Below are 22,992 nucleotides of genomic sequence, written 5' to 3' on the forward strand. Positions count from 1 at the left end.
AGAATGTAATTTGAAAAAGTCCTAGGAATTTCTCCTATAGTCTGGCATTATAAAATAAATTTTCTAAAACACAACCAATATCATATGAAAGCATAAAGTAAATCTGAAAGTGATATAAACTGATAGGTAGAAACCAGTGAACAAAACTACTGGAAAAAACTGTATAATAATTCCACACATATAAGAATTAGAAGCTAGAACTAAAGGATTATGAAAAGTCAAAATAGTAGAGTCCCTGGGTAATATCTAGAATATTTAAATTCAATATCTTAGGAAGATGAAAATATACCCAGGAGGGAGAAAAAGAAAACTACTTAAGGAAATTCGAGGAAGTTACTAATCTGAGAACAGTCAGTATGCTTTTCCCTAGCTATACCTAAAACAAAAACAAGGAACCAAAGAAATCTCTAGTTGAACATGGCCTCTGTATTATCTTCTACAGTATTGACAAATTTTTTGTATGTTGAGTTACAAAATATATACTAATTACCGCCAATGCAGATGAATAAAAGCTGAAGATATTCTGCCGGAATTCTTTCAGGGCTTTTTTAAATACAACATCCACTAGTGTGTCTTTCTTGCTGTCTTCATTATCTAGGTCATTCATCTGGGGACCACAGAAAGAGTTTTTGTACTGAATCAAGTAATTGAAAAGAGGTAAATGAAATAGTGAATACATATGACTGTCCTGAAAGTGCAAACCACTCTATTATAGGTAAAAGCACGACTAAATAGCCAAAGTTTTATTATTGCTAGATGATTTCCTAATGTCCTTTCTAACATTTATGATTCTATAGTTCTACCAGAAAAACAACTTCAAGTATGGTATGCAATAACAAGCCTCATCTTCACATATGGAATATATAACATGACAGTTAAAGTAAAATTCTGTTTACCCAGACTGACTAATGTATATTATTTACACCTTTTTCGAAAAGGAAAGACCATCTAATTTAATAAAGCATATGTCACCTTAATCTCTAGGGGCCATATCCTGATATATACAAGTATTCCATAGTCAAAGCTGCTCAGGAACCTAACTCAGCATTCAAAGTATACCTTTTTCAGAAGAAATTCATCCATGCTCTTTAAATCACTGGCACTTTCTATGATCTGGACAGAGTCATTTTGCCAATGCACAGATTCCAAAGCCAGGTTGCTGATCTTCACACTTCGTTTGCGCTTTGCCTTTGGAGAGGGCTCTTTGTTCTCTTTGAACTCCTTCTGGTAACTACCAGGCAATTCTGGGCTCAAAGGAGGTGTTGGGTGATACTGAGCTAATTCTACAATTCAAGAGAGTAGCCAAAAAGAAAAGAAATTTAGTAAAAATAATGAAATCTCCACATCCTTCTTTTTAAGTTCCTTTAGTAAGTCACTGTAAGAAACACATGTAAATATTTGAAAAGCAAAATAACAATGATGTTTGAGGCCAGGCAGTTAAACAATAAATCCAGACTGCACATTTGTACATAAAATGTATTTAAGATGACCACTTCTCTTTTTTAAAAAAAAACATATTCTTATTTATTTCATAGAGTAAGGAAAAGACAGAGAGAGATAGAAACATCAATGAGAATCACTCATCAGCTGCCTCCCACACTGGGGATGGAGTCTGCAACAAGGGCATAGTGCTCTGACCAGGAATCGAACTCGGATCTTCTGGTTCATAGTTTCATGCTCAATAACTGATCTACCACATCCGGACAAGAATGACCACGTTTCAATAAAAATGCTATCTATCCTGTCTTCCTAAGGTCTGATACTCAAAACCTGAATGGAAGTATCTTATAGAACTGAAGCCAGTGCCAAGGAAAAGAAAGAAGAGTACAAAAATCACACTAGCATGTTAAATGCTGTTAACCCAGTCATAATTTTACTGTATTTATTTGAAAGAACATCCAGCTCTATAAAACTCGAACAAACAAGTGAAGTTTGATTATTATTATTTCTGCCTAACGATAATTAAAAAGCTACAATCTTATCGCTTCTCGGCCTTTTGGCTAAGATCAAGTGTAGTATCTGTTCTTATCAGTTTAATAAAAAGCTACAATCTTAACTTTTATACACATATCCTTATGAAGCAAATACACAATGAAGACTGCTAATAATATATGCTTCAACTAGGGGCTAAAGCCATGAATGCTTCAGTAATAATATCTGAACTTGGTTCTACTTCGATCTCTTTTGTATTTGGGATTTTCTTATATATCTTCCACATAACTGTCTGAATTTCCCAGAGAATTCCTGGAATGAACTTGGCTTTGTTATATATATAATATAATATTATATATTAGAAAACATAACAGATTTTCTCTACAATTGTTTACACCAAAAAAACTGGATTCCGTGGAGTTCATTACAATCTAGAACTACAGTGGATTTCTAAAACCCTACCCGGAGCTTCTAAGAATATTGGCCCCTTCTCATTTCACATATTTGTTTGTTTCCTCACATGTATTCACCTTACCCTCTCTCCAATGATATATCCTCATCCCATCTAAAAGCTAATTCTGGCCCTAGCCGGTTTGCTCAATGGTTAGAGCATTGACCCATGGACTGAGAGGTCATGGTTTTGATTCTGATCAAGGGCACTTACCTCGGTTGCAGGCTCTCACCTTGACCCCAGTTGGTGTGTGTGTAGGAGGCAACCAATTGATGTGCCTCTCTCTCATCGATGTTCCTCTCTCTGTCTCTCCCCTCCCTTCCACTATCTCTAAAAATCAATGGGAAAAATATATCCTTGGGTGAGGATTAACAAAAAAAAGCTCATTCTGATATTGGAAAAAAATGCCAATTCCACCTCAGGCAGAAGTGTAACTAACCCAATCTCAGATATGATGCCAGAATAAAAATTACAAAGATATAGGATACGAGTATATACAAATATCAACTGATTTTAATTCCATTATATAACCTAGATATATAAGTATTCCATTTAATAAAGTTAATGATCTTTCTTATAATAAAAGAAATAATAATTACTAAAGTAAGTGTTTATAATCCTATTTCACCATTAAAAATAAGGGCTACCTTAATAAACTTCTACCCAAAGATATTTAAAAAGCTACAATCTTGCCCGGCCATCATGGCTCAGTGGTTGAGTGTCAACCTATGAACTAGGAGGTCACAGTACAATTCCTAGTCAGGGCACATGCCCAGGTTGCAGCCTCCATCCCCAGTGTGGGGCGAGCAGTAGGCAGCCAATCAATGATTCATCATTGATGTTCCTATTTCTCTCTCCCTTCCTCTCTGAAATCAATAAAAATATCCTATCTAATAAAAGCGTAATATGCAAATTGACCATCACTCCAACTCACAAGATGGCCACCCCCATGTGGACACAAGATGGCCGGTAGGAAAGGGAAGTTGTGGGTGATCAGGCTGCCAGGAAAGGGCAGTTGGGAGGGACCAGGCCTGAAAGGGAGGGCAGTTGTGGGCGATCAGGCCAGCAGGGGAGGGCAGTTAGGGGTAACCAGGCTGGCAGAGGAGGGCAGTTAGGGGAAACCAGGCCTGCAACAGAGAGCAATTAGGGGTGACCAGACCTGCAGGGGAGAGCAGTTTGGGGCAACCAGAACTGCTGGGGAGGGCAGTTAGGGGTGACCAGACCTGCTGGGGAGGGCAGTTAGGGGCGACCAGGCCGGCAGGGAGGGCAGTTAGGGGTGACCGGGCCGGCAGGGCAGTTAGGGGCAACCAGGCGTGCAGGGGAGGACAGTTAGGGACGAGCAGGCTGGCAGGGGAGGGCAGGTAGTGGCAATTGGGCCAGCAGGGGAGCAGTTAGGCATCGATCAGGCTGGCAGGAGAGTGGTTAGGGGCAATCAGGCAGGCAGGCAGGTGAGCGGTTGGGAGCCAGCAGTCCTGGGTTGTGAGAGGGATGATATCCCTTGAGGGGTCCCAGATTGGAGAGAGTGCAGGCTGGGCAGAGGGACAACCCCCACCCCCGTGCACTGGGCCTCTAGTCTATAATAATAAAAGCATAATATGCTAATTAGACTGACGTCCTTCCAGATGAAGCCATGGTGGCGGGGGGCGAGGCAGAGGTAGCCGCTGCAGCGGCAGGGCCAAATCCCTTGTACGGATTTCGTTCATCAGGACTCTAGTATTCAAAATAAAAAGCTACAATCTTAAATTTTATACACATATCCTTATGGAGCAAATAGACAATACTGTTAATAATATATGCTCCAATTAAAGAGTTTTAATCTTCCTTTTTGGGAATTAGTAACAGAGGAAATAACTGTGAAAAATGAAAAATTTAGAATGATTTCTATAAACCAGATAAGATATATGAAACTGTTCCTGTTAGTAATGTAATAGAAAGGAACTAATCTTCCAAACTAAACTTGTAGTATTCACTTAATTCATTATTGGTTTTATCCTTGTCAGTCTGTCTGACACACAGTGGACTATGTGGACTATGTGGAACTTTTTTGTTTTTGTTAATATTCACCTGAGGATATTTTTCCATTGATCTTTAGAGAAAGTGGTAGAGAGAGGGAAAGATAGAGAGAAACATATTGATTGGTTGACTCCTGCACATGCCCTGACCAGGGCCCAGGCCTGGAAGAAGCCTGCAACCAAAGAACGTGCCCTTGACCAGAATTGAAGCTGGGACCCTTTGGTCTGCAGGCTGACATGCTATCCACTGAGCCAAACCAGCTAGGGCCCTATGTGGAGCTTAATGATCTGTCCTCCTTGTCCCTTTATCATATATATTAACAGTTTTATTTATTTATTGTAATTGCTTCTGTTGTATCTTTCTTTAAGAGATAATAACTTTCTTTCTAGGACTTCTTTCCATTTATTCAATACTGGTATTTTACCCAGTGCATACTCATCTTTGATATATATCCCTACTGAAGATAGCTGACCTCTTTACATATAGTAATTTAAAACATGCTTAAGCAGAGACAACCAAGATGGAGGCATAGGTACACACCTGAACTTGCTGCCGCACACAACCACATTAAAACTACAACTGAGACAGAACAGGAGAACCAAGATGGCGGCATAAGTTAACGCCGGAGTTTGTTGCCTTGAACAACTACTTCAAAAGTGAAACTAAAAGACGGAAGGACATCACCCAGAACCACAGGAACGCTGGCTGAGTGGAAGTCCTACAACTAGGAGGAAAGAGAAACGCATACGGACACTCAGAGGAGGCGCAGTGCTGAAGTCAAATTCTGAGGTGCGGAGTGCGAGGAGCGGGCTGGCGGCGGAGGGCGCGGTTGGCGTTTTCAATCGGGAGGGAGTCGCAGACTCTGAGCTCCAGGTCCGGGCGAGTCTTTAGGGACCCAGACTCAAACGGGAGAAGCGGGACTGTCTGGCTTCAGTCAGAGCGAGTGCAGCTTTCTCTCCGAGATTTGCAGCGGTCGCTGGGACTCAGAGAGGCAGAGCCCCTGGGGACAGGACTGAGAGCCGCCATAACTGCTCTCTCCGGCCCACCCTGTTGATCCTGTAAGACCCGCCCCACCCAAGCCCTGCACAGAGGCATTTGCCGGATAGCCTCAGGCAAAGGCTAGATTAGCACCTCCCTAGAGGACAGAAGTTCTCTCACTGATTCTCACAGCCACTTGGCCTGGAGGTCAAACCCTCCCTGGTATTAGCTACAACAATCAAGGCTTAACTACAAGACTGTGCACAAAGACCACTAGGGGGTGCACCAAGAAAGCATAACAAAATGCGGAGACAAAGAAACAGGACAAAATTGTCAATGGAAGATATGGAGTTCAGAACCACACTTTTAAGGTCTCTCAAGAACTGTTTAGAAGCCGCCGATAAACTTAATGAGATCTACAAGAAAACTAATGAGACCCTCGATGTTATGTTGGGGAACCAACTAGAAATTAAGCATACACGGACTGAAATAACGAATATTATACAGACTCCGGACAGCAGACCAGAGTAGCACAAGAATCAAGTCAATGATTTGAAATGCGAGGAAGCAAAAAACACCCAACCGGAGGGGCGGAATGAAAAAAGAATCCAAAAATGCGAGGATAGTGTAAGGAGCCTCTGGGACAGCTTCAAGCGTACCAACATCAGAATTATAGGGGTGCCAGAAGATGAGAGAGAGCAAGATATTGAAAACCTATTTGAAGAAATAATGACAGAAAACTTCCCCCACCTGGTGAAAGAAATGGACTTACAGGTCCAAGAAGCGCGGAGAACCCCAAACAAAAGGAATCCAAAGAGGACCACACCAAGACACATCATAATTAAAATGCCAAGAGCAAAAGACAAAGAGAGAATCTTAAAAACAGCAAGAGAAAGAAACTCAGTTACCTACAAGGGAATACCCATACGACTGTCAGCTGATTTCTCAACAGAAACTTTGCAGGCCAGAAGGGAGTGGCAAGAAATATTCAAAGTGATGAATACCAAGAACCTACAACCAAGATTACTTTATCCAGCAAAGCTATCATTCAGAATTGAAGGTCAGATAAAGAGCTTCACAGATAAGGAAAAGCTAAAGGAGTTCATCACCACCAAACCAGGATTATATGAAATGCTGAAAGGTATCCTTTAAGAAGAGGAAGAGGAAGAAAAAGGTAAAGATACAAATTATGAACAACAAATATGCATCTATCAACAAGTGAATCTAAGAATCAAGTGAATAAATAATCTGATGAACAGAATGAACTGTTGATTATAATAGAATCAGGGACATAGAAAGGGAATGGACTGACTATTCTTGGGGGGGAAAGGGGTGTGGGAGATGCGGGAAGAGACTGGACAAAAATCATGCACCTATGGATGAGGACAGTGGGTGGGGAGTGAGGGCGGAGGGTGGGGTGGGAACTGGGAGGAGGGGAGTTATGGGGGGGAAAAAAGAGGAACAAATGTAATAATCTGAACAATAAAGATTTAATTAAAAAAAATAAAAAATAAAAATAAAACTACAACTGAAAGACAAAATGAACAGCATCCGGAACCATGGGAAGGCTGGCTGAGTGGAAATTCTATAATTAGAAGGAAAGAGAAAAGTGCATTGAGTCCGATAGGAGGTGCAGAGGTGTGGAAGAGTGGAGGTCCGGAGGTGTGCGCGAAAGGGGCTGGCAGCTGGGTACGCTGTTGTCTTTGTCAATCGGGAGGGAGACAAGCTCCCGACTGCTCTGAACTCAGACTCATACAGAGAGAAACTAGACTGTCTGGCATTGGGCCGGAATGTGAGGGCGGCTTTCTCACAGAGGTGCTTGCAGCAGTCATTGTTCCTGCACGGAGCCGCAGGACACAGAGACCCAGGGACCTATCCGGAGTGGGCCGACAGGCAACCATTGCTGTTTGCTCTGCCATGGTGATTCCCTGAGACCCTGCCCCACCCAATTTACAACCCCACCCAAGCTGTGTGCAGAGGCTTTTTCATACCAATGGCCTGGCCTTTCTCTGCCTAAAAACCTGTCAAACTGCAGCTGGGTCAGAGAACCCCAGAGCTTCAAAAAAGGCCTAAGGCTCATCATCAGCCTGCATTGCTTCACAGCTGCACCTCATCTGGGCACCGACAAACCCCAAACAAAGGGGAAGAATCTGGAGATCCCTCTGTAGCTCCTGCAGGGTGGTCTCAGGCAATGGCTGACTTTGCACCTCCTTGGAGACCCAGTGGTCAGAGTGAGACCGTCCAGATTACAACTCTTCACATCCATAAGAGACACACTTAGGGGGCAGATTCAGTGAGCGCCAAAGCCCCACTGAAGCAAGTCCTGCCCCTTAAGGGTGTCTCCAGTACAGAAATTCTCCCAGTGATACCAACAGCAATCAAAGCTTAACTACAACAAGACTATGCACACAGCCCACAAAGGGGTGAACCATGAGTGTCCACCTCAGGTAATTAGGGAGGCTGAGCCACTGGGCCCTATAGGACACCTAGCACACAGAGCCACTCTATCAACACAGGGAAGCAACCAAAATGCGGAGACAAAGAAACAGGTCATAAATGAAAGAAATGGAGGAAAGCAAACTACTGGATGTAGAGTTCAAAACCACGGTTATAAGGTTACTTAAGAATCTTCTAGAAACCTCCGAGAAATATAGTGAGACAATCAAGGATATGAAAAAGGACCAGCTAGAAATTAAGTATACACTGACTGAAATAAAGAATAATATACAGAGATCCAACAGCAGACTAGAGGATCCCAAGAATCAAGTCAATGATTTGAAATACGACGAAGCAAAAATAACCTAACCAGAAAAACAAAAGGAAAAAAGAATCCAAAAATATAAAGGTAGAGTAAGGAGCCTCTGCGACAACTTCAAGCATACCAACATCCAAATTATAGGGATGCCAGAAGAAGAGAGAGAGCAAGATATTGAAAACCTATTTGAAGAAATGACAGAAAACTTTCCCTACCTGGTGAAAGAAATAAACTTACAAGTCCAGGAAGCACAGAGAACCTCAAACAAAAGGAATCCAAAGAGGACCACACCAAGACACATCATAATTAAAATGCCAAGGGCAAAAGACAAGGAGAGAATCTTAAAAGCACCAAGAAAAAAACAGTTAGTTACCTACAAGGGAGTACCCATACGATTGTCAGTGGATTTCTCAACAGAAACTATGCAGGCCAGAAGGGAGTGGCAAGAAATATTCAAAGTGATGAATGCCAAGAACCTACAACCAAGATTACTTTACCCAGCAAAGCTATCATTTAGAATTGAAGGTCAGATAAAGAGCTTCACAGATAAGAAAAAGCTAAAGGAGTTCATCACCGCCAAACCAGTATTATATGAAATGCTGAAGGGTATTCTTTAAGAGGAGGAAGAAGAAAAAAAAGGTAAAGATAAAAATTATGAACAACGAAGTGACAACAAATACGTATCTATCAACAAGTGAATCTAAAAATCAAGTGAATAAAAAAATCTGATGAACAGAATAAACTGGTGAATAGAATCAAATCAGGAGCATAGAAAGGGAATGGACTGACTATTCTTGGTGGGGAAAGGGGTGTGGGAGATGCGGGAAGAGACTGGACAAAAATCGTGCACCTATGGATGAGGACAGTGGGTGGGGAGTGAGGGCGGAGGGTGGGGCGGGAACTGGGAGGAGGGGAGTTATGGGGGGAAAAAAGAGGAACAAATGTAATAATCTGAACAATAAAGATTTAATTTTTTTAAAAAAAGAAAAAGAAAAAAAAAGAAAAGTAAAATTCAAGTGGTCTGAAGGAAAAGGGATAGGCTAAAAAATAAGACTTTTACTTAATCCCTTTATAGCTGAGTCCCAATGGACACCCCTAAAGCCATGCCCTTAATCTATGCACCTTTTAACTGAGAACAACGTGCTTAATGTTTGTTCACTTTAATTGAAGATCCTTCTTAAAAATTGTACACCTATGGACGAGGACAGTGGTGGGGGTTAAGGGCAGAAGGTGGGGTGGGAACCGGGTGGAGGGGAGCTATGGGGGGAAAAAGGGGAACAATTGTAATAATCTGAACAATAAAGATTTATTAAAAAAAACAAAAAACATGCTTAAGCAAAGGGAAGAATGGGGTAATCTAATAGAGGGGTTACTGAAATCCTTAGAGTTAGTAATTCTATCATTAAAAAAAGCCAGTGCTCTCAACAGATGCACTAACTGTTGGGTACTTTCAAATATTTTATGATTGATGTCCAAAAAGTTAAAATAACAGCTACCATTATAAAATTCCAGGCACTGACATATGGTAGTTACTTAATATGCACCATGGTGGTTAAGAATGTGGTCTCTGGTGCTAGACTGCCTACATTCAAATTTCAGCTTTGCCAATTACTATATGTATATAAGCAAATAACTTCTCTGTGCCTGTTTTCTCATCTTTAAATTAGGAATAATAATCATATTACCTCAAAAAGTTGTGAGGATCAACTGATTTAATGCATACATGCTTAGTACAGTGCTTTATACATAGTAAGCACTCAAATATGAGCTGCTATTATTTTTACTAATAATATATATTTGTGAGTGTATGAGGACTAAATTTTAACACTTTAAAAAAATGAGGCTAACCAAAGATTCAATCATTCTTAAAGTAGTTGTTGCTTCACCATTTTGTACCACATAATTATCTTTTAGTTAAGGAAGGATTTCATAATCCTGGTCCTATCTCAGTAGAAAATGTAGCCAACAGGATTGCCGTTACAATATTAGAAAAATAGCAAACTTTCAGAAAGAGTAAATAGGAATTACAAAGACAATCTCCCCCTTTGTCCATTTTTACCATCTGGAAACTGATGCACTGGAATCATATCTGAGCCAGCCACGAGCGGTAAAACCTCCGACTGGGTGGCAGGTTTCACTCTGGTGGTCTTCTTCTCCCCTTGTTTCCCTTTGGCCCAGAATCTCATCCTCGCTTTCTGAGGTCTATTTAGAAAAATAAAATAAAATAAAGGTCAAAATGGAAATCAGCCAGTTCCAGTGATAATATTTGTAACCATTTTAAGCAATACTGTAAGTATACCTTAGTTCATTTCATATTCACATGTAAATTTAATCATACTTAATTTTTAATTTCACATTTAAATTTTATCTGAAAGGTAAATATTTTCCGCACCTAGAATACAGAAATAATAAGACCTAGACATTAAATAATTTCCTAAAATAAATGGCTACAAAGCAGTGGAACTAGGATTCCAACTCAGGTTTTCTAATTCTTAAAGTGATTATCTCTTCATTCTTGTCCTTCTTCTAGCTAGGATTTAATGTATAGATAACTTAACAAGAATGAAAATACTTTAAAAAAATCACTGATATGCCATCACTCTAAAACATATTAGTTTACATTTTGGGGGTAATTTCCTTCCAGTATTTATCCATATGCATATCTATTTTCACATCTTGTAATCATGATACAGATACAATTTTGAATCTTTCCTCTTACCATTATGTAACAAAGGATTTAATGTTACTCTTTTATATTCATGAGTCATCAATATTATTTTAAAAAGCCACCACTTAACTTGAGTTGTTATCTTGCTCCAGGCACAGTACTAAGTGCTTGTATAGGATTACTTGTTACAATTATTACAACAAGCTTACTTTCAAACTATTATAACCATTTTACAGGTGAAAAACTGAAAGCTTAACCAGTAGGTACCTTTCCCAAGGATGCACACCTAGTGAGTGACAAAATTGCAAATCGCACCTACTATGCTATATTGCCTCATTCTTCGCAATGACATACTCTTTTATCACATAAATTAGTGCACAAAATTCATGTGGGGGGTTGGGGGGGGGGTGTCCCTCAGCCCGGCCTGTACCCTCTCCAATCTGGGACCCCTCAGTGGATATCCAACTACTGGTTTCGGCCCTAAACCAGCAGTCGGACATCCCTCTCGCAATCCAGGACCACTGGCTCCTAACTGCTCACCTGCCTGCCTGCCTGATCGCCTCCAACTGCCCCCCCTGCCAGCCTGCTCACCCCCAACTGCCCCCCCGGCGGCCTGATCACCCCCAACTGCCCTCCCCTCCTGGCCTGATCACCCCTAACCGCCTCTGCCTCAGCCCCGCTGCCGGGAGCCGGTCCATCCTTGCTGTTTCAAAGGACCTGGCATATATGGCATACTGTTCTTAATATGTTTGCTCACCTTCTTGGCACTATGTGTTTTAACCAAGGTCTCTGAGAAAGGTTGTTTCCCCAGGTAGGGATTTTCCCCTGAAGTTAGGGAGGGAATAAAATCTCTTAACTAAGTGCCAGGCGGGTAATTAATCACTTTAACTACGAACAATCATGCTTAAGCTACATAATCTTTACTCCCTGGAATGGAGATAAGAAACGCCCTAACCTTTGGAATAGAGATTGATAGGATTGGAGTCAACTGGTATAAATACAGATGTAACAAGACAATAGGAGACAGAACCTACACACAGAACTTAGAAGACAGAACCTACAGAACCTATAGACAGAAGAACTTCGCTGGAGAGAACATGGCAAAAGATCCTGGACTGAACCTGACTATAGAACATGGCAAGAGAACCTGACTAGAACCTGGTGACTGAACCTGGCTGGAGAACCTGGACAGAACCTGGCTGGAGAACCTAGTGAGGGAACATGGCTACAGAACCTGGCTGGAGAACCTAGCAAGAGAACATGGACACAGAACCTGGCTGGAGATCCTAAGCAGAACTTCGCTGGAGATCCAGACCAGAACTTGGCTGGAGATCCTGGCTAGAGATCCTGGCTAGGCTACTGATCAACTGAACACTGTCTCCGTGTCCATCCTTCTTCGCCGACTCCGTCTACGCCTTTGGGAACCCCTGGACCTGCTGGGGTTGGACCCCGGCACCCCGCCACCATGGCTTTGTCCGGAAGGTCTCCCAGTCTAATTAGCATATTACCCTTTTATTAGTATAGATGTTATCCCAATAAATTCAATAAAAATTGTCTGAAAATTATGCATACACTAGAAGTGATCCACTTATCAATTTTATTTTAATCATCACTATTGGTGTATCCTGTAGGTGTAAAATTTGGCTTCCACAATGTCAGCATTTCTTGGGGTCAGACTTCAGAGACTTCATAGATAGTTCTGAGGTCTCTGGCCTTGCTCTGAAGTTACTGGCTGCCCAAGTTATCACTCAAGGTGGTGAATTTTTCTACATCGTCTTGGTCTTTTTCTGGATCATTTTTATTCAGTTCCTCATTTGGCCTGTGATAACGGTCACATATTGTTGGCTTTATAGCTTTTCTTCAAGGGGTAGGAATTTTTGGAAAGGCTCCTTTCCTTGAACTCCCTTAAAGACATCTTTTCACCCCCATGAATGTCTTTAGTACCTGGAAGGACAACAGAGTGAGCACAGAAGGACATTGGTTTGTGGGGAAATGGCTGGGATGAAAGGGAAAAAAGTCTTCATGAGAAAAAGGCTGGGTTGCGGATGGAATCTGCCAGGCAAGACCCGGGAGTCTTGGGGAGATGTCACTAAAGCGGAGGAGAAGTTTGGGTATGGTCCTTTCATCCTGGACACTGGACCTGGGTTAACAGGGCTTCTTCCTCTTTTGCCTTCTTTTGGTGAATGGGGTTGGTTGTTACATAACTGTGCTAGGAGTTTTGTGGTTTCCTGGTCATCTTCACCATGTCAAAATTTCCCAGGGCCCTATCCAAGACCTCCTGAACATACGTTTTTCTCTAGGAAAATGAGGAGCCACACCCTCTAGGCTTTAATGAATCAGGAAGCCTCCCCTCCAGCTAATAGTAGCTCTGGGAGAGAAATTCAGACATCATAAAGCACCATCCTGACACTTCCTTGGGGGGCGACGGGGAGGGTGGTGGTGGGGGGGGGAGGAGGCCAAGATGCTTTGGTAAGAGAAAGGGGGCATTTTTTTAGCACTCCTAAGCCTTCTCAAACTTTCAATGTTCAATTCTGATGGGTCATATGGTAGGGAGATGATGCTTCCTCCAATTGTTTCCCTAGCCCACCCATTTCAGTGGTTCACTGTTCTTTCTCATCCTTCACCATTAGCTAGTTTTTATAAGATTTACCTAAAATCTTTTCAAGGTAATGTGACTGTCTCTGTGGAGATGTGAATCATCCTGCTTCCCTAGTATAGATTGCTCTTGAAAACCATTCACTTCTGGCTACTACCAGAGAAATTTTCCATCTCATCCCCCTTTTTCCACTGTCCATGTGGCTCTCCCCAGCTTTCTGTTTTCAAGGTTGAAATCATAGCCTTTAGGCTGTCTTTAATGAATAGAGTGGCTCAACTGGTTATCTTAGCTTTGTTTAAAATCTTGGGGGTGATCATAGTAGGTATAGTATCTAAATTTGGAGTTTAACAGTATCAGGTGAATGAGGCAGTAATTTAAATTCCCAAAGTTGGGCTTCCTGTTTTTATGTTGAAAGCTGCACCTCCCCCTACCCCACCTCCTCAGGGAACTCCAGTAGTCAGACCCTTTGTCTGAGGATTGCAGACTCAGATTCATAGAGGACAGGAGACCCCATGCCCTGTCAAAGTAAGGATCAGAGGGAGGGCTAAAAGACCCTATGGAATCCATCTCAGCCCCTGCCATCAGGCTTTGCAATTGCTGGGCTTGGTACCGGATGTGAGGTATACTGACTTCCTGCCGAGGACTCAGGGCAGTGAGGCCTTGATCTGAGGAGTCCGGCCTTGGGTCAATAGAGGGAGGATCCCAGGACCTTCCAGAACTCAAGGTGAGGAACATAAGAGAGGAGGGAGGGACCCTGAACCCTAGAACAGAATCATCCTACCAAGGGTGGGATGACGACAACAGGCAATTTCTGCATCCGGGTCTCAGAGACTCAGGGGTTTTGGTATAGGGAGCAGGACCTCAGATACGTAGAGGACCGGCCCAAGTCCTGCCAGAGTCAAGGTGAGGACCCCAAGGAAATAGTTATGGGACTCTGTATATCACAACAGAGGCAACACCACCAAGGCCCTCCCCCGGTGTAAGCCCTGGGAGTCCCCAGGGTGGGATGACGACAACAGGCAATTTCTGCATCCGGGTCTCAGAGACTCAGGGGCGTTGGTATGGGAGTGGGACCTCAGATACACAGAGGACCGGCCGAAGTCCTGCCAGAGTCAATATTAGGATGTAGGGATCCTGGATTGCATAACAGAGGGGACCCCACAGAAGCCCACCCTTGCTGTCAACCCTTAGAGTCCCCAGGGCAGGATGACCACACGCAGTGTTTCCTGACTTCCACAAATGGGTCTGAGAGATCCTGGGAACATGGTATCAGGAAACGAGCCTCTGGTCCACAGAGGGGAGGCCCAGGCCCGGCTGGAGTCAACCACTGAGGCAGCAGGGCGCCCAGGCCGGAGGCTACCTCACCACGCCCGCCTGGCCCCACCCCGCCCAACCCTGCCTGGTGTTTGGTCATGCCTTCGGTCGTTTTGGATGTTACAGACCCTGGCGCGCTCTCTCTCTCTCTCTCTCTCTCTCTCTCTCTCTCTCTCTCTCTCTATATATATATATATATATATATATATATATCAAGGCAACACCTTGAGATAATAACAGCTCACATTTACTGACTATATATCAATTATCTTAACCCCAAACTAGGAGACTTATTTGTACATTAGTTTGTTCCTTCATATATTCACTGAGTTAATAAATTTTTTTGAACATCTAATAGAAGCCAAATATTATGTTTTACACATGATATGTGTAATTTTCACAACTACAGATGACCCTTGAACAACAAATATGAGTGTTAGGGGCACCCACCCCATGTGCAGATGAAAATCGTGCGTAACTTTTAATTCCCCAAAAACTTAACTACCTACCAATAGCCCACTGTTGACTGGAAGCCTTACTGATAACAGTCAATTAACACATAATTTTTGTTATATATATTATATACTGTATTATTACAATAAAGTAAGCTAGAGGAAAGTGTTAAGAAAATCATGAGAAAATATCTACAGTACTATATGTATTTATTGCAAAAAATGTGCATATTAAGTGGACCCAAGTAGATCAAACCCATGTTTAAGGGTCAAATGTACTGTGATAAATAATCATTATTATCCTTACTTTTACATATGAGCAAATGAAACTCAGAGGGCTGATGAAGCTAGAAGGTAAAATAAGGTCTATCTATGGGTTTTGAAGCCCATGATCTTTTTTCTTTTGTTTGTGCTTTTTAAAAAGCTTCTTACTAAACTTATATGTCCACATAGCATAAGGAGAAATTTTCTATAAGGTTCATTACAAATGACAGCAATCTTCTGCCATTCGCATTCCTTTTCTACTCCCTGAAGACAATGCTTTTGAATTAATTTAACTGATTCTATCAATATTATTGTACTTACATTGCTATCATATTTATAGCCACAGATAATGATTAAGCATGTTCCACCACATATTTATACACCTTCCACAAACACAGATGTGCCGCCAATAGAATATCATAATTTTAGTTAGATCAATATACAGTATTTTCTTTTAGTAATTAATTTTCACTATTTTCCTTATGTAAATAATATTCACAGCTAAAACGTAGTTCCCTGAATAACCTGTTTTTTTCTAGAGTTAATAAATGTTATTCTATATTTGCTTACTTTTCTCCATAGTTTCCCCATTTGTGTATATCTCCTCTCAACATGTTCAAACATAGTGGGTACTCCATCAAGTTTCATATTCTTGAAATCTCTCTGCTGAGCCTCTCTGATGTGGTTTCCCTCAGTGCTTGCTGTACAACTATCAGTTGAAAAGCTACTTTCAGACACAATAGAGATTACTTTTGTCTCTGTTTTATAATGACACTAGAAGCCCGGTGCACGAATTCATGCACGGGTGGGGTCCCTCGGCCTAGCCAGCAATTGGGGCCAATGGGGGTCGGCAAGCCAGGGGGAGGGACCATGAGAGGCTGGCCATCCAGCCCTGCCCCAAATTGGGGCCCATCAAGGCCGGGCTGGTCAGGGGGAGGGGCTGTGGGAAGTTGACCAGTGGGAGGAGGGGGGATGGGCCTTCAGAGCAGCCAACCAGGGGTGAGGGACCGTAGCTGGGGCTGGCCAGGGGGAGGGGCTGTGGGAGGTGGGCTGGCCGATCCCCCCATTGGGCCAATCGGGAGGCCAGCAGATTGTGGGGAGAGACCAGAGGACATTGACTGGCCACAGGAGGTTGGCTGCGGGAGAGCACTGACCACCAGGGGGCAGCTCCTGCATTGAGCATCTGTCCCCGTGTGGTCAGTGCCCGTCATAGTGACTGGTTGACCGATCATTCTGATCATAACTGTCGCTTAGGCTTTTATATATAGACTAGAGGCCCGGTGCACAAAAATTTGTGCACTCGGGGGAAAGGGGGGTCCCTCAGCCCAGCCTGTGCCCTCTCGCAGTCTGGGACCCCTCAGGAGATAACGACCTGCTGGCTTAGGCCTGCTCCCGGGTGGCAGAGGGCAGGCCCAATCCCTAGGTGCAGCCCCTGGTCGGCCTCAGAGCAGGGCTGATTGGGGAGTTGGGGCGCCGCCCCCTGTCATGCACAGAGCAGGGTGGATCAGGAGGTTGCGATGCCACCCTCAGTCACGCTCAGGGTAGGGCCAATTGGGGGGTTGGGGCACTGCCCCGTCACACTCAAGGCAGGGTCGATGGGGAGGTTGCGGCGCCACCCCCTGTCACGCACAGAGCAGGGCCCATCAGAGGGTTGAGGAGCTCCCACCTGTCACACACAGAGCAGGGCCGATCAGGGGGTTGAGGAGCTCCCCGGTCACACACAGAGCAGGGCGGATCAGAGGGGGTTGGGGAGCTGCACCCTGTCACACACAGAGCCGCAGGGCGATCAGGAGGTTGGGGAGCTCCCCCCTATCAGGCACAGAGTAGGGCTCATCAGGGGGTTGGGGCGCCTTCCCCTGTCACGAACAGAGCAGGGTGGATAGGGAGGTTATGGCCGCGCCCCCTGTCACACACAGAGCCACAGGGCAATCAGGGGGTTTGGGCGCTGCCCCCTGTCATGCTGATCCCGGTGCTGGGAGGCCTCGCGGCTCCGCTGATCCCGGTGCTGGGAGGCATATTACCCTTTTACTATATAGGATAGAGGCCTGGTGCATGGGTGGGGGCTGGCTGGTTTGCCCTGAAGGGTGTCCTGGATCAGGGTGGGGGTCCCCACCGGGTGCTTGGCCAGCCTGGGTGAGGGGATGAGGGCTGTTTTCAGGCTGGTGGGTGACTGAAGCTCCCAACTGCTCCTTTTTTTTTTTTTTTTATTCTGAGCCAGCTTTAGCTCTGGCTCCAGCTCTTAGGCCTCTGCTGCTGAAAGCAGGTATCTGGTTTGTTTGGGTTCTATAATCGAAACACTGTATCAACTCCAGCTCTGAGATCCCGGCTGGCTGAAAGTAGGTTTCTGGGGTTTTGTTTAGCTTCTATATTTGTAACAATGTTTCAAACTGCAAGCTCAGAGGCCAGCAAGGTAGGCGGGGAACGTTGGTTTCCTCCATCACTGAAGCAAGCAAGCCTCATGTTAGCTTTAAGCTGCCTGGCTGCCGGCCGCCATCTTGGCTGGCAGTTAATTTGCATATCACCGTGATTAGCCAATGGGAAGGGTAGCGGATGTACGGCTAATTACCATGTTTCTCTTTTATTAGATAGGACTAGGGGCCCAGTGCGTGAAATTATACGTGTGGTAGCCTGCGCTGCTCACAGCCCTGCCCACTGCCCTGCGGCGCTCAAAAATACCTTCTCCCCCAGAGTCAGGGAGGGGGAAGCAAAAAATACAAGACATCCCTCCCTATTGCTCATGGACCCTATATACAGGCCCACCCACCCAGGCCAGCGGGATGCTTGGCACATTCTCGGATTCCTGCTCAGGGGCAGGAGGGATGACTGGTGGCAGCGCATGTGAGAGGGGACCTCCAGGTGGCCACTCTGGTCCTGGCACTTCCTGGTCCTCGGTTCCTTCCTGGTCCTGCCTGCAGCCTTGGTCCCCCTACCTGGTTCAGCCTTCCCTCTCCATCCTGGCCTCAGATGGCTCCCTTGGCTCCTGGGGGCTCTGTGCTCCCCTCCCAGCCTGGAGGTCCCCAGCGAAGGTTATGGCTTCTCAGAGACTCCCCGGTAGCCCTATCACTTGTGTTCACACAGGGGAAAGTGTGTGTGTGGCAGAAGCAGGTGTATAAATGCGGGTGCAGGGGCAAGTCCTCTGGGGTCACTTGGACAGTTTGCTGATGATGCAGATCAGGGCCGTGTTCTCGTCCTTGAGGTGCTGGTTGTCAGCCCGGAAGTTGGACAGGCCCTTCAGCTCCTCTTTCAGCTCAGCGGCCATGTGCTCCAGGGCCCTGCGCTCAAATGTCTGCAGCTTCAGGAGGGCTGGCCTCTCTGCAAAGCGCTCCTGCCTCTGCATGGTACGCTCCAGCTCCACCTTGAGCTGTGCCAGCCAGCTGCGTGGTCTCAGTTAGGGCCTCACAAAGTCTCTCGTTCTCAACGCGCAGCTCTGTGTAGAGCTTCCTGAAGCCTCCCTCGGGCTCTTCCGATTCATGCTGGGGTTCTGGTTGAGGGCCCGCTGCCTCTGGGGGCAAGGGCTGGATTCTGGGCTGATATCTGCTGGCTTCACCTCCTCCTCCCTCCGCAGGCCCTCTCCTCTCCTCACCAACTCTGCAGTGCTCCCTGGAGGCCTGTGATCCCTGTCCCTGTCTGTCAGGTGCCTCTACTCTCTGGGCAGGGCCATTAGAATTCTCAACCCCAAGGACTGGGTCTGCTAGGAAGGGTCCAGGCTCTGTGCAACCCACTCTTGATCAGGATGGGAGAGTCCAATCAGGGGCAGGCTGGCAGGGGGAGGGGCTGTGAGGTTAGCCAGCCCCACCCCCTGATTGGACTGGTTCGCTGGCTACAGTGGGCGGCAGTGGTTCACTGGAGGCGGGTGGGAGCCGCCACCATCTGCGGGAGGCGGGAGGGAGCCACCGCCACCTACGGGAGTCAGGTGGAGGGACCGAGAGGTCAGCAGTTCAGCCCGCTTGCCAGTCAATGCCAGCTCATGGCGACCAGTTGTTTGGTTGTTTCTGTCCCTGGATTTTTTATATATGGACTAGAGGCCCGGTGCATGAAATTCGTGTGTGTGTGCGTGTGTGTGGGGAGGGATCCCTCAGCCCAGTCTACATCCTCTCCACTCCAGGACCTCTCAGGGGATTAAACGGCAGTCGGACATCCCTCTCGCAATCTGGATTCGTGGCTCCTAACCACTCACCTGCCTGCCTGATTGCCCCTAAGCACTCTGCCTGTCTGCCTGGTCACCCCTAACTGCCCTCCCTTACCAGCCTGGTCACCCCTAACTGCCCTCCCCTGCCTGCCTGGTTGCCCCTATCTGCCCTCCCCTGCCAGCCTGTCACCCCTAACTGCCCTCCCCTGTCTGCCTGGTCACCCCTAACTGCCCTCCCCTGCCGGCCTGGTCACCCCTAACTGCCCTCCCCTGCCAGCCTGGTCACCCCTAACTGCCCTCCCCTGCCGGCCTGGTCGCCCCTAACTGCCCTCCCCTGCCAGCCTGGTCACTCCTATCTGCCCTCCCCTGCCAACCTGTCGCCCTAACTGCCCTCCCATGCCTGCCTGGTTGCCCCTATCTGCCCTCCCCTGCCAGCCTGTCGCCCCTAACTGCCCTCCCCTGCCGGCCTGGTCGCCCCTATCCACTTCTGCCTTGGCCCCGCCACCCTGGCTTTGTCTGGAAGATGTCCGGTCTAATTAACGTATTACCCTTTTATTAGTATAGATATCTTTTGGTATGAGTCTATTTTCAGCCATTATGTTAGGCTCTCAGTGGGACCTTTCTATCTAGAAATTCATGCCCTTCAGTTCTATAAAATTTGAGTTACTTTATTAATGATTTCATCCCTTCCATTTTCTTTGTTCTATCTTTCCAGAGCTCCCATCAGTGGGTCATTGAATCTGCTGAACAGCTCCTCTAATTTTCTTATTTTTTCTTGTCTCTTCCATCTCTTTGCCTATTTGCTCAACTTTATGAGATATGGCCTCATTTTTCTAACATGTCTGAGTTGTTTCTTTATGCTATTATACTTTTAATTTTCAAAAGCTCTTTTCATTATGAATGTTTCTTTTTCATGCACTCTGGTTTCATAAATGTAGTAATATTTATTAATATAGGTCTAATGATAATTTTACTTGTCAAAAAAAATTGTACTTGTCTGTCTTGAATTCCTCCTCCTTCTCCCCTACAGTTTATTTCTTCCAAATTGTATTTTATGTATTATTTTTAGTTTATTTCATTTAAGATGTTCCCTCAAATGTGTAGTGATCAAAAAATAGGGTAAAAAGCAAGCCCTAGACACTTTGTCTCAGTGGGTAGAGTGTCGGCCTGTGGATTGAAGGGTCCTGGGTTTGATTGAGGTCAAGGGCACATGCCCAGGTTGCAGGTTCGATCCCTAGTAGGGGGATGTGCAGAAGGCAGCTGATCAATGATTCTCTCTCATCACTGATGTTTCTAACTCTCTCTCCCTCTCCCTTCTGCTTCCTGTATGCTCCACATTGGAGATGGAGCCCACAACCCAGGCATGTGGCCTGACTGGGAATTGAACCGTGATCTTCTGGTTCATAGATCGACGCTTTACCACTGAACCATGCCAGCTGGGCTATTTACTTTTTGGATACCACAGTTTTATTGTTGTTGTCTTGTGCTGTTTTCCTGTTGTTGTTTTTTTGTCCTGCATAGGTTTTATCACTTTAATTTTGAAGGAGAAAGTGAAAATTAAATTTGTATACTTAATCTGCTATCTCCAGCTATATGTTCTTTCTAGTTTGCCAAAATTTCTCTGGATTTGGGTTATCTGGCTTATGCTTATACAATCATTTAGGAATTGGTCTTTAATAGTGTTATGAACCATAGATTTCAATGTGATCTTTAAGTGTTCAGTGAGAGCCTGACTGCTTTATATAACACAATAAGGAACAAAGATATTTAATTATTTAGTCTGCTTAATTTTTCTTTAAATATTTTCCAGAGTCAGTTTTGGTAGTAAATATTTTTCTTGAAATAGTTCAATTTTATTTATACTTCAAGTTCATTTTTTAAAATAAATGTAAAATTACTTTAAAATTTCTTCTTTTCCTATAATGATTTCTTCATTGTCAATTAAAATACTATAAAATTGTGTTTTTATTGTAAACTGGCTGTTTTTCTTTTTCTTTTAATTTCCCCCCCTAAGCACAGTCCATGCCCAATACCATTCTGCACTAGCTCCAGATGTACAGCAAAGTGGCCAGAAAATCACATAGCCTACAGAATGATCTGCCTGCTGCCCCAAGCATCCACCTGGCACCATACATAGTTATTATAATATTACTGATTACATTTCCAATGTTGTAGTTCTCAATCTCTTCACCTTTTTCACCCATTCCCCCAACTCCCCCAACTGTCAGTCCGTTCTCTGTATCTATGAGTGTGGTTTTTTTTGTTTGTTTGTTGCTTATTTTGTCCCATTACATTCCACATATAAGTGAAATCATATGGTATTTGTCTTTCTCTGACTGGCTTATTTCACTTAGCTTAATACCCTTTAGGTTCATTCATGCTGTCACAAAAGGTAAGACTTCATTTTTTTTTTTTTTACGGCCAAGCAGTATTTCATTGTATAAATGGACCATAGCTCTTTTATCCACACATCTATTGAGGGGCACTTGGGTTGCTTCCATATCTTGGCTATTGTAAATAACGCTGTAGTGAACATACACATGCATATATTCTTTCAAATTAGTGTTTCAGGTTTCTTCAGATATATACCCAAGTGTAACCACTGGGTCATAAGGCAGTTCCATTTTTAATTTTTTGAGGAACATCCACACTGTGGATGTTCCATAGTGGAACATTCCATAGTGGTTGCAACAATCTGCATTCCTACTAACAGTGCACTAGGTTTCCCTTTTCTTCACATCCCAAATATATTTATTTGACAAATAAAAATTCTACATACTCTCTTAAAAACAACAGAATTATTTCCCAAAAGATTTTTCCAGTTCCATTTGTAAATCACTAAACTCAGAATAAAATCTAAGTCTAAAACTGAAAAATATTTTCAATCTCATCTGGTCTAATCTCTTCTTTTACAACAACAAAAAAAATCACAAATCATATAATGATTTAAACACTTTGCTCAATTCACATTAGAAAGATAAAGCTTATTATACATCTGAACTATTATGTGCCTGTCACACAGTTGGTACTTAATACTTGTTGAAAATAGCTAAATTTCAAAACTAACTGTTCTGTCAATTACGTTTTTGAAAAGAAGCTAAGTATTTAACTATAGTCAATTAGGAAATAAGTTATATCATCCCTATTAACTTTCAGTGTATACTTTATACCTTATATCCGAATCTGAAGACTTCTCTCTCACTGCCAACTTCGTAATCTCTCCTTGAGACATAGTCTTATGAAGTTTTGTTTCTTCATCAACCGAAGAAAATCGTTGTGATGTCTGTAATAATTACATATGTGGAGACTTTAAAACTAAGTAATATATCATAGCACTATAACTGAAATTCAGGTTATATAATTTTTTGAGAATTACACCTATTAAAAACATACAAAAATACATTAATATTATACAGAGATGTTCTGACATAGAGAAACTA

The 22,992-nt window shown here is 44.0% G+C and overlaps 1 protein-coding gene and 1 pseudogene across 19 annotated transcripts in view; one reads left to right on the forward strand and one right to left on the reverse strand.

Moving 5' to 3' along the window:
- MYO9A (myosin IXA) overlaps positions 1-22,992 on the reverse strand; it is a 445,773-nt gene that overhangs the window by 66,595 nt on the left and 356,186 nt on the right. For 13 of the 19 annotated variants that reach the window (XM_036347868.1, XM_036347858.1, XM_036347800.1 and 10 more), the window contains 4 exons: positions 22,723-22,835; positions 10,189-10,331; positions 1,060-1,283; positions 491-634 (listed from right to left, as the gene is read on the reverse strand). In XM_036347868.1, coding sequence (XP_036203761.1) covers positions 491-634; positions 1,060-1,283; positions 10,189-10,331; positions 22,723-22,835 — 624 coding nt within the window. The remainder of the gene's footprint in view (positions 1-490; positions 635-1,059; positions 1,284-10,188; positions 10,332-22,722; positions 22,836-22,992) is intronic. The other 6 variants (XM_036347886.1, XM_036347910.1, XM_036347822.1 and 3 more) reach the window with 1 other exon arrangement.
- On the forward strand, positions 1,981-2,093 carry LOC118660924 (annotated as a pseudogene).

This window comes from Myotis myotis, unplaced genomic scaffold (genome assembly GCF_014108235.1).
Source record: "Myotis myotis isolate mMyoMyo1 unplaced genomic scaffold, mMyoMyo1.p scaffold_m19_p_1, whole genome shotgun sequence".
NCBI classification, from domain to species: Eukaryota; Metazoa; Chordata; class Mammalia; order Chiroptera; family Vespertilionidae; genus Myotis; species Myotis myotis.